The 12,825-nt window shown below is 44.9% G+C and overlaps 1 protein-coding gene across 7 annotated transcripts in view; it reads left to right on the top strand.

Moving 5' to 3' along the window:
* The window catches only part of DSCAM (DS cell adhesion molecule), a 635,668-nt gene that overhangs the window by 467,974 nt on the left and 154,869 nt on the right, over positions 1-12,825 (top strand). For 6 of the 7 annotated variants that reach the window (XM_068270401.1, XM_068270399.1, XM_068270400.1 and 3 more), the window contains one exon: positions 4,901-5,077. The exons of the other annotated variant lie outside the window; for it this stretch is intronic. In XM_068270401.1, the coding sequence (XP_068126502.1) occupies positions 4,901-5,077 (177 nt within the window). The remainder of the gene's footprint in view (positions 1-4,900; positions 5,078-12,825) is intronic. 7 annotated transcript variants of the gene reach the window in all.

Below are 12,825 nucleotides of genomic sequence, written 5' to 3'. Positions count from 1 at the left end.
TATTTTCTGTAATGTACTGATAAACATTAGACTTTCATATATTTTAGATTCAAATACACACAACTGAAGTAGTTCAAGCCTTTTATAGTTTTAATATTGATGATTTTGGCATACAGCTCATGAAAACCCAAATTTCCTATCTCAAAAAATTAGCATATTTCATCCGACCAATAAAAGAAAAGTGTTTTTAAAACAAAAAAAAGTCAACCTTCAAATAATTATGTTCAGTTATGCACTCAATACTTGGTCGGGAATCCTTTGCAGAAATGACTGCTTCAATGCGGCGTGGCATGGAGGCAATCATCCTGTGGCACTGCTCAGGTGTTATGGAGGCCCATGATGCTTCGATAGCGGCCTTAAGCTCATCCAGAGTGTTGGGTCTTGCGTCTCTCAACTTTCTCTTCACAATATCCCACAGATTCTCTATGGGGTTCAGGTCAGGAGAGTTGGCAGGCCAATTGAGTACAGTAATACCATGGTCAGTAAACCATGTACCAGTGGTTTTGGCACTGTGAGCAGGTGCCAGGTCGTGCTGAAAAATGAAATCTTCATCTCCATAAAGCTTTTCAGCAGATGGAAGCATGAAGTGCTCCAAAATCTCCTGATAGCCAGCTGCATTGACCCTGCCCTTGATAAAACACAGTGGACCAACACCAGCAGCTGACATGGCACCCCAGACCATCACTGACTGTTGGTACTTGACACTGGACTTCAGGCATTTTGGCATTTCCCTCTCCCCAGTCTTCCTCCAGACTCTGGCACCTTGATTTCCGAATGACATGTAAAAGTTGCTTTCATCCGAAAAAAGTACTTTGGACCACTGAGCAACAGTCCAGTGCTGCTTCTCTGTAGCCCAGGTCAGGCGCTTCTGCCGCTGTTTCTGGTTCAAAAGTGGGTTCATGCTTCCATCTGCTGAAAAGCTTTATAGAGATGAAGATTTCATTTTTCAGCACGACCTGGCACCTGCTCACAGAGCCAAAACCACTGGTAAATGGTTTACTGACCATGGTATTACTGTGCTCAATTGGCCTGCCAACTCTCCTGACCTGAACCCCATAGAGAATCTGTGGGATATTGTGAAAAGAAAGTTGAGAGACGCAAGACCCAACACTCTGGATGAGCTTAAGGCCGCTATCTAAGCATCCTGGGCCTCCATAACACCTGAGCAGTGCCACAGGCTGATTGCCTCCATGCCACGCCGCATTGAAGCAGTCATTTCTGCAAAAGGTTTCCCGACCAAGTATTGAGTGCATAACTGAACATAATTATTTGAAGGTTGACTTTTTTTTGTTTTAAAAACACTTTTCTTTTATTGGTCGGATGAAATATGCTAATTTTTTGAGATAGGAAATTTGGGTTTTCATGAGCTGTATGCCAAAATCATCAATATTAAAACAATAAAAGGCTTGAACTACTTCAGTTGTGCGTATTTGAATCTAAAATATATGAAAGTCTAATGTTTATCAGTACATTACAGAAAATAATGAACGTTATCACAATATGCTAATTTTTTGAGAAGATCCTGTAGGTTATGCTGATTTTGAAAGCAAGCCTGAACTGCAAATTAAGTCAAAATAAACATGGGTCCTACTTGCCTCCTGTGAAGCCTACTCATCAATCTCTTTCTCCTCTCCCACGTCCTGTTTGTCCACTGTGATCGATTGTCCTCCATTTTGAAAATGGCCATTACCCCATAACAATTTCCTGGTCAGCACACGGTTAAACTGTAATATCCCCCACTTAAAGGACCACTATCGTGAAAATGGTAAAATATAAAATACATGTAAACACATACAAAACATGAGAAAAATGAGCCATAAATTACATTTCTCCTATCTTGCTGTCACTTTCATTAGAGAGTAGAAATCTGACAAAACCGACAGGTTTTGGATTAGCCCATCTCTTCATGGGGGATTCTCCGTGTCTTCTTTATTTTTAAAAGCACTTAGTGAATGGCAGTTACTCTGCCCAACTGCTAAAATAGTGTAAAGTGAGCAGGGAGGCTGACCAGCATCTTTACTTAAAACCATTTCAAGTAATGTCTTTATAAAGAATAAAGGCCATGCTGAGAATCCCCCATGAAGAGATGGACTAGACCAAAACCTGTCGGTTCTGTCAGATTTCTACTAACTACTGTAAGTGACAGCAACATAGGAGAAGAGCAATTTATGGCTTATTTTAATCTGGAAGAAACATACTTCTTATTTGTATGTGTTGACATGTATTTTTAATTTTACAATTTTTCGCGATAGTGGTCCTTTAAGCCATAGGAAACATAGACATTACCTTGCACATCAGTTGTCCTTTCAGTTATAACTGACAGCAACTAATATATAACTGACAACAACTGATCTATTTCAGTTGTGACAAAATCTTGTCAGAATTGGAAGGAATTGTTATAAGAAGAAAATGGTGAGCTTCTGAGAGGAACTGACGGTGAGGTAAGTATGTAATATTCATTTGCAGGTACATCATGTGTTTATTTTGAATAGTTTTACCCTGTTCGGGTTCACTTTAAGTAGTTTAATGCTTTTTTCCACGTCCTTTTTGACATTGTGTATATTGCGGAGGTGCAGCATATATGGGATTTTTTTTCCTAGTGCTTAGACAGACCCTTGTGAGTCACCATTCAGGGAGAGCATTCTGGGCAGCGCTATCTATTACCACAATACTGTCCTCCTTAAAACAAAGCATGATTACTCTCATTCATTTCAGCAGCACATTAGAAAGGCCGGAATATCCCAGTGCTTACGGCAGTGTGAAAATGAACTGTCATTACTCTGCGCGCAGGCTAGCCGGCCGAGATGGATTTCAGGCTGAAGCCGCCGCAGCCCCACAGCCGTTACCTGCCCTCGCTTGCTAGCTCCCTGCTTATCAGCCACGTCCTTATTGACTAATTTATCATCACTGGCAGAGGATGTTCCATTAAGTAGTAACAGCCATTGAATTATTCTCCGCAGTCTGCTACAGCTTCCCAAGGCTTGGCACACATTGCTGTAGCGCCTGGATTGTAGATCTCATAAAGGAAATCTTTAAAGAAAGTTTGTGCCTGTGGCGTCCTATCAGTGTTTTTACGAGAACTCTTCAGCAGAGAAGATAAACACTGTTTATAAAGTAAATGTAAAGGCAATGTAAAATCCTGTAGCCTTCCCTGTCCTCGTTGCAGTGCTGTCACCTCCGTTTAATTTGCCACCTTGGGAGGATTTGGAAGCACTCTGCTTCAGAAGATGGTAGCAGTAGAGTATTGTACCATGTTAGCCAAGCATATGCACAGTACAAAGCTGCCCATCTTTGGAAGAATTTGGGGACATGAGTGCTTCCGAAGCCGCAAATTTGGCTCATGGACATGTATTCGACCAATTAGTCGGGTATACACAAGGGGGATGACACTGCTGGAATGAGGGGTACAAGAGGTCAGGAAGACTCTAGATGGATTGGTCAAAATGCCCAATGTCAGTTGCTTGTCGTTTGGCTACATTTTTGTACATGATTATCATCCAATACAGCAGAATTTGTTGTTTACAGTGGCGTAGCAATAAGGGGCGCAGAGGTTGCCACCGAACTGGGGCCCTTGGGCCAGAGGGGCCCCGCGGTGCTCTCCCTCAACCTCAATATTAGCTCGCTATTGGTCCTGTGCTGGTAATGATGACTTCTATAGATGCTTTGAATAGTAGTAATCATTAACAAACTGTTTCCCTCCACTGCTTACACTGTAGTTGTCCTTTGCAGATTTTGCTGTGCCGTATCAATTATGTGTAGAGTGCTTGGAGGGGCCCCATTGTAAAACTTACACTGGGGCACATATCTCTTTAGCTACGCCACTGGTTGTTTATCAGTTGTTTCAAACTTAAGTTTAGCATATGTACAAGGCTTCACTAAAGCCTTAAGCCAATTAGGCCACGGCTTTAAGCTGGGAGCGGGCCACGGACATTCAAGTGGGGGAGGCCAGAGCTTTGGCATACTTTGGTAAAAACCTAATCATGGTTGCTTTCCCCCAGGGGCTGGGGAAGGGGGTATGATGGGCGGAGCGCTCAAGTATATAATGAATTACGCCCCTGCAGGCAAGTAACTCTGAGACACACACACACCCCTCCCCGGCATAGTTAAAACAGTATTTTATACTAGAGAAGTACCTAAGTAAACTAAATTTACCTTTAACCACCCTGGCATTTTGATTTTTTGCGGCGCTTGGCCGTGGGTGGGTTTTTTTAACCTAATTTTTTTTATTATGTAGCTAGCCTAGTGCTAGCTACATGATTCCCCCCTCCCTGCGGCATCCCGCCCACCCCTCCGATCACCGCCGGCGATCATACCCAACAGGAAATCCCGCTCTGAACGGGATTTCCTGATAGGGCTTCCCTCGTCGCCATGGCAATGATCGGAATGATGTCATGACGTCAGGGGAGGCCCGATCCACCTCATAGAGCAGCCTGGCGGTGATTGGCCAGGCTGCGCTGAGGCTCTTTTGTGGCGTGTAGCGGCGGATTGGCGGCGATCGAATTAAACACGCAGCTAGCAAAGTGCTAGCAGCGTATTTAAAAAAAAAAAATTGTAAAAAAAGACCCACCAGGGGCTGAGATATCCACCGCAGCGGCAACGGATGAGCTGAGCTCGTCCGTAACGCTAACTTGGTTAATAAAACTCATGCAGTTAATCAACTCGTCAGTTTATTTTCACTTCAGGTTTGCTTTAAATGCTATGATGGTGCAAGAAATACAGGTCATGTTTGAAGTTAGTGACACACAGCAGACACAGTCAATTTTAGTCTTTTATAGCATTATGTGTGGAAAATAGAGTCTGACTGGCGCATAGTGGCTGCTGCATTTTACAAGCGGATCTGTAGCTCATCACCAGAGTGTGTGCTGGCTTTCTCTAACAGTGTTCTATTGGATATTTGCAGGTACGATCCCCCCACTCATTCGATCCACCGAGGCAAGTGAAGAGGGCATGTCCAACAACAAGGGGATCAAAATGCTGGTGACCATTTCCTGCATCCTCATCGCGGTCCTGCTTGTGTTTGCCTTGCTGATGATTGTCAGAAGGAGGAGGAGAGAGCAGAGGCTGAAGAGGCTGAGAGGTAAGACGCTTCCACTGTCAGAGTACAGCAGGTGCACCAACCAGATAAGAGGGAGGCTTAATTCTCTGCAGAGACAACAATGGATTACTAATGTCAGCCCCGCTTACCTGCGAATGTCAGCTACCACCTTGTTCTGCTGCGTACAGATAAAACACAAGGAACAAGTCTCTTATTTGTTGGTGAGATTGGAATTCCAGAAGAGGAGCCCGGGGGGGCATTGATTGGGGGGCATGGATCGTATAAACACCAGATCAGCTGTGCATAAGCTGATATGTATATCAGTAAAGTGAGATTGCCAATATTCTACTGCTGTTTATTTACATAGATTTCAGCAGGGGTTTCAGCACCGTTTTCACATTGTATGACAATACCTTAAAAATCCCCTTGTCCTTCCTAATGCCCAACCCCAACCTCTCCCATAATGTAAACTCATTCCTAATGCCTAATCCTATACTCCCCCCAAAGTTAAAGCTTTCCTCACATCTAACTTTATACTACCCGAATACTTAAGCTTACTCCCGCTTCATATGGCTAACACCATTCTCAGCATACACAGTACTGCTTCCTCAGAAAAGGAAACATGTGCCCAAAAACATATTCTTTTCTTCTGATATTTGGTCACTTGAGGGGTTTGAATTTTATGTTCCTCGCATAAACTTCATTTTTTGGAGCTGCGACCATAATCTCAAGGCCCAATGGGGACGGTACTTCCCCACACACACTATACTGGTGGTTCCTGGTTCAAGCAACCCAAACCTGTGACTATCTACTTATCAATCTATGTTAGTCCACTACCCTTAATAACATACTACACCATAGTTGGCTCCTGGTGTCCAGGTTTTCTTGTGTTTTATACCTAGTATACTGCTTCCCAGTGGCGTAGCTAAGGAGCTGTGAGCCCCGATGCAAGTTTTACAATGGGGCCCTCCAACCACTCAATACATAGCAATTGATACAGCGCACCGAAACCTGCCAATGGCAAATACAGTAACAGAGGTGCAAGAAGGGGATGGGGAACAGTTTGTTAATAATTACCACTATTCAAAGTATCTATAGAAGTGATTATTATGAGCACAGGACCAATAGAAAGCTAATACTGTAGTTGAGGGAAGGCCTTTCGGGGCCCCTCTGGCCCAAGGGCCCCTATGCGGTTGCAACCTCTGCAACCCCTATTGCTACTCCCCTGTTGCTTCCAGGCATTTGACACGCACCTCCTAAACTTATCTGTTAACTATTACCTCCCCACACCCTGTTACTCCTAAAATAACTCCCATCATCTAAAGCAGTGGTCCTCAAACTAAGGCCCGCGGGCCGAATGTGGCCCCCTGAGGCTTTATTACCGTCCCCCCACACAAAATGTATTACTTATAGATGCGGTCAGCTGCATATTTAAATATTTGTGGTCCCTATATAGAATAGCAGTGCTGGCACCACCCATCCACATGGAAGCCAGAAAGCAGTAATTTGCTGGTTTCCAATCAAATTCCACATATGGTGACACTGCTGTCCAATTGGACTGCAGGTTGTCATCTGGGTATGCTTCACTGTCTGGCCCACAAAGACTTCTCAGCAGTCTGAAGTATGTTGACCCGGCCCTCAACCCAAAAGGTTTGGGGACCCCTGATCTAAAGCCTAGGTTCTCAACATGTGGTACGCGTACCCCAGGGGGTACGTCTGATGGTTCCAGGGGGTACTCAGGCTTGATATACTCAACCAAGAATAACAAATTTAGAGTTTCAGAAAATGACAAATCTTATTTAAACAACACCAAATTAGTGCTTTAGGTAATTAAAAGCATTAATAAATGCTTGGAAATTGTTTAGAACCAATTATCAAGTACTATGATTAAATATATATTTGTCAAGGGGTGCTAGGGGATACTTGGTGAGTACAGGTTTTTAAAAGGCGTACATACCAATAAAATGTTGAGAAACACTGATCTAAAGTATGGATTACTCATTCACAAATATTTGGACACTGACTGTTAATATTAAAGCAAGACATACAGTGGTGTGAAAAACTATTTGCCCCCTTCCTGATTTCTTATTCTTTTGCATGTTTGTCACACTTAAATGTTTCTGCTCATCAAAAAACATTAACTATTAGTCAAAGATACCATAATTGAACACAAAATGCAGTTTTAAATGATGGTTTTTATTATTTAGTGAGAAAAAAAACTCCAAATCTACATGGCCCTGTGTGAAAATGTGATTGCCCCCCTTGTTAAAAAATAACTTAACTGTGGTTTATCACACCTGAGTTCAATTTCTGTAGTCACCCCCAGGTCTGATTACTGCCACACCTGTTTCAATCAAGAAATCACTTAAATAGGAGCTATCTGACATAGAGAAGTAGACCAAAAGCATCTCAAAAGCTAGACATCATGCCAAGATCCAAACAAATTCAGAAACAAATGAGAACAAAAGTACTGTAATTGAGATCTATCAGTCTGGTAAAGGTTATAAAGCCATTTCTAAAGCTTTGGGACTCCAGCAAACCACAGTGAGAGCCATTATCCACAAATGGCAAAAACATGGAACAGTGATGAACTTTCCCAGGAGTGGCCGACCGACCAAAATTACCCCAAGAGCGCCAAGAAAACTCATCCGAGAGGCCACAAAAGACCCCAGGACAACATCTAAAGAACTGCAGGCCTCACTTGCCTCAATTAAGGTCAGTGTTCACGACTCCAGCATAAGAAAGAGACTGGGCAAAAACGGCCTGCATGGCAGATATCCAAGGTGCAAACCACTTTTAAGCAAAAAGAACATTAAGGCTCGTCTCAATTTTGCTAAAAAAAATCTCAATGATTGCCAAGACTTTTGGGAAAATACCTTGTGGACCGACGAGACAAAAGTTGAACTTTTTGGAAGGTGCGTGTCCCGTTACATCTGGCGTAGAAGTAACACAGCATTTCAGCAAAAGAACATCATACCAACAGTAAAATATGGTGGTGGTAGTGTGATGGTCTGGGGTTGTTTTGCTGCTTCAGGACCTGGAAGGCTTGCTGTGATAGATGGAACCATGAATTCTACTGTCTACCAAAAAATCCTGAAGGAGAATGTCCAGCCATCTGTTCGTCAACTCAAGCTGAAGCAATCTTGGGTGCTGCAGCAGGACAAGGACCAAAAACACACCAGCAAATCCACCTCTGAATGGCTGAAGAAAAGCAAAATGAAGACCTTGGAGTGGCCTAGTCAAAGTCCTGACCTGAATCCTATTGAGATGTTGTGGCATGACCTTAAAAAGGCGGTTCATGCTAGAAAACCCTCAAATAAAGCTGAATTGCAACTCATAGGACGTTGGGCCCCTTAGCGCAGTTGGGGTGCAAAAAAGTGCCACACGTGGTATTGCCGTACTCAGGAGAAGTAGTATAATGTGTTTTTGGGTGTATTTTTACGCATACCCATGCTGGGTGGGAGAAATATCTCTGTAAATAGACAATTGTGTGTAAAAAAAATCAAAAAATTGTCATTTACAGAGGTATTTCTCCCACCCAGCATGGGTATATGTAAAAATACAACACAAAACACATTTGTAATGACGGGCAGGGCAGCTGCGGCGAACAGCACCGTCACCGCAGCTGCCTCCGTGCCCCTGCCCACCGCACCGACCGTTCCTCCGGCGTCTAGCATGCCGAGGACGGGACTGTCATTTGCTCTTAGGGTCGCTGCACACAGACAGGCCCTTTATGCTGGGAGGAGGCGCATCAGCTGACCTGCTGGTCGGCTGACGTCAGAGGAGACTCACGGCGCCCCGGATTGGTTGATCGGAGGGGACGTGGCCGTGAGGTCTCCTCTGCTTCTTAAGGCTCTCGCCCCCACTTGCAAACTGTCTGCTGTTGCGAATACATTCGTGTTAGTGCTCACACCTTAGACTAGTATCCGGTGTGCTTTGATCTGGGAGGAAACCAGGGATTTCACACAAGACTACGACTATTGCATTATTGTATTATTATTGATATTCTGTGTATGACTCTGGCTTATCTCTGACTCTGCTATTGCTTTACGTTTCTGTACCTCTGCCCATCTGATCTAGTTGCTGAACCTCTGCCTGAATACCTACTACTCTTTTGCCTACTGATTCTGTACTGTATCCGTCTCTCAGTTGCCGAACCTAGCCTGTCTGACCTCTCTACTCACCAGTGGGCCCGTGCCACTGGTGAAGTGCTCTTCTGATAGTATTCACCAGCTCCTCTGATAGTACTCACCAGCTCCACCCATTCACCCATCAATCACCCCTTGTCACTGCCACCCATTAATCAGCCCCTAACGGGCAATCTGATCACCCACACCATCCCATCAGATCGCCCGCAGCCCCGCTGTCAGATCACCTCCCAAGTGCATTGTTTACATCTGTTCTCTACTCTAAACACCCACTAATTACCCATCAATCACCCATCAATCACACCCTATCACCACCTGTCACTGTTACCCATCAGATTAGGCCCTAATCTGCCCCTTGTGGACACCCAATCAACCGCCCACATGCTCAGATTGCCCTCAGACACCCCCCCCCTTATCAATTCGCCAGTGCATTATTTACATCTGTTCTTCCCTGTAATAACCCACTGATCACCTGTCAATCACCCATCAATCACCCCCTGTCATCACCTGTCACTGCCACCCATCAATCAGCCCCTAACCTGCCCCTTGCGGGCAATCTGATCACCCACACCATCAGATCGCCCGCAGACCCGCTGTCAGATCACCTCCCAAGTGCGTTGTTTACATCTGTTCTCTCCTCTAAACACCCACTAATTGCCCATCAATCACCCCATGTCACCACCTGTCACTGTTACCCATCAGATTAGACCCTAATCTGCCTCTTGCGGGCACCCAATCACCCGCCCACACGCTCAGAATGCCCTCAGACCACCCCTTATCAATTCGCCAGTGTATTATTTACATCTGTTCTTCACTGTAATAACCCACTGATCACCTGTCAATTACCTGTCAATCACCTGTCAATCACCCATCAATCACCCCCTGTCACTGCCACCCATGAATCAGCCCCTAACCTGCCCCTTGTGGGCAATCTGATCAACCACCCACACCATCAGATCGCCCGCAGACCCGCCGTCAGATCACCTCCCAAGTGCATTGTTTACATCTGCTCTCTCCTCTAAACACCCACTAATTGCCCATCAATCACCCCATGTCACCACCTGTCACTGCTACCCATCAGATCCCTATCTGCCCCTAGGGCACCCAATCACCCGCCCACACCCTCAGAACGCCCTCACACCCCAGCCCTGATCACCTCGCCAGTGCATTGCTTGCATCTATTCCCCTCTAATCACACCCTGAGACACCCATCAATCACCTCCCGTCACCCCCTAGAACACCTACCCATCAGATCAGGCCCTAATTTGCCCCGTGTTGGCTCCTGATCACTCGGCCAAACCCTCAGATCCCCCTTCCGATCACCTCCACAGTGCATTGATTGCATCTATTTTCCCCTCTAATCACCCCTGAGACACCCATCAATCACCTCCTGTCACCCCCCTAGCACTCCTATCCATCAGATCAGGCCCAATACAACCTGTCATCTAAGAGGCCACCCTGCTTATGACCGGTTCCACAAAATTCGCCCCCTCATAGACCACTTGTCATCAAAATTTGCAGATGCTTATACCCCTGAACAGTCATTTTGAGGCATTTGGTTTCCAGACTACTCCTCGCGGTTTTGGGCCCCTAAAATGCCAGGGCAGTATAGGAACCCCACAAGTGACCCCTAAACCGTGAGTAGTCTAGAAACCAAATGCCTCAAAAGGACCTGTAAATAGGACGTTGGGCCCCTTAGCAAAAAACTGTCACACGTGGTATCGCGGTACTCAGGAGAAGTAGTATAATGTGTTTTGGTGTGTATTTTTACACATACCCATGCTGGGTGGGAGAAATATCTCTGTAAATGACAATTTTTTGATTTATTTTTTTTACACACAATTGTCCATTTACAGAGATATTTCTCCCACCTCGCATGGGTATGTGTAAAACTACAACCCAAAACACATTATACTACTTCTCCTGAGTACGGCAATACCACATGTGTGACACTTTTTTGCAGCCTAGGTGCGCTAAGGGGCCCAACGTCCTATTCACAGGTCATTTTGAGGCATTTGGTTTCTAGACTAGTCACGGTTTAGGGCCCCTAAAATGCCAGGGCAGCGTAGGAACCCCACAAGTGACCCCATTTTAGAAAGAGGACACCCCAAGGTATTCCGTTAGTTGTATGGCGAGTTCATAGAAGTTTTTATTGTTTTGTCACAAGTTAGTGGAAAATGACACTTTGTGAAAAAAAAAAATCAATTTCCGTTAACTTGTGACAAAAAATAAAATCTTCTATGAACTCACCATACTACTAACTGAATACCTTGGGGTGTCTTCTTTTTAAAATGGGGTCACTTGTGGGGTTCCTATACTGCCCTGGCATTTTAGGGGCCCTAAACCGTGAGGAGTAGTCTAGAAACCAAATGCAGCAAAATGACCTGTGACATCCTAAAGGTACTCATAGGACGTTGGGCCCCTTAGCGCAGTTGGGGTGCAAAAAAGTGCCACACGTGGTATCGCCGTACTCAGGGGAAGTAGTATAATGTGTTTTGGGGTGTATTTTTAAACATACCCATGCTGGGTGGGAGAAATATCTCTGTAAATAGACAATTGTGTGTAAAAAAAATCAAAAAATTGTCATTTACAGAGGTATTTCTCCCACCCAGCATGGGTACCGTATATACTCGCAAGCAAGCCGACCCGCATGTAAGCCGACCCCCCAACTTTCACCTGAAAAAACAGGGAAAAATGATTGACCCCCATATAAGCCGGGGGTAGGAAATGCTGGCCGCCTTATTCCCCTAGTGTGTCACAGTATAGCTAGTATAGTGCCCAGTATAGCTAGTATAGTGCTCAGTATAGCTAGTATAGTGCCCCAGTTTAGCTAGTATAGTGCTCAGTATAGCTAGTATAGTGCCCAGTATAGCTAGTATAGTGCCCAGTATCGCTAGTATAGTGCTCAGTATAGCCAGTATAGTGCCCCAGTTTAGCTAGTATAGTGCTCAGTATAGCTAGTAAAGTGCCCCAGTTTAGCTAGTATAGTGCTCAGTATAGCTGGTATAGTGCCCCAGTTTAGCTAGTATAGTGCACAGTATAGTGCTCAGTATAGCTAGTATAGTGCTCAGTATAGCTAGTATAGTGCTCAGTATAGCCAGTATAGTGCCCCATTATAGCTAGCATAGTGCCCCAGTATAGCTAGTGTACTGCTCAGTATAGCTAGTATAGTGCCCCAGTTTAGCTAGTATAGTGCTCAGTATAGCTAGTATAGTGCTCAGTATAGCTAGTATAGTGCTCAGTATAGCCAGTATAGTGCCCCATTATAGCTAGCATAGTGCCCCAGTATAGCTAGTATAGTGCTCAGTATAGCTAATATAGTGCTCCAGTTTAGCTAGTATAGTGCTCAGTATAGCTAGTATAGTGCTCAGTATAGCTAGTATAGTGCTCAGTATAGCTAGTATAGTGCTCAGTATAGCCAGTTTAGTGCCCCATTATAGCTAGCATAGTGCCCCAGTATAGCTAGCATAGTGCTCCAGTATGGGTAAGTGGGTGGGTAGGTGCTGCTCCTCCCCGCTCCTACCGCGGCCGCCGCTACTATTACCTTAGGCGGCGCCGCTTCCTCTATCCCCGTCCTGCACCGATAACTAACTCATTCCCAGCAGCGCGCCCCTCGCTGCTGTGATGATGGAGGAAACCATA

Source organism: Hyperolius riggenbachi, chromosome 2 (genome assembly GCF_040937935.1).
Source record: "Hyperolius riggenbachi isolate aHypRig1 chromosome 2, aHypRig1.pri, whole genome shotgun sequence".
NCBI classification, from domain to species: Eukaryota; Metazoa; Chordata; class Amphibia; order Anura; family Hyperoliidae; genus Hyperolius; species Hyperolius riggenbachi.
The sequence above is the reverse complement of the archived record's forward strand: the minus strand, read 5'-3'. Positions and strand labels throughout refer to the sequence as shown.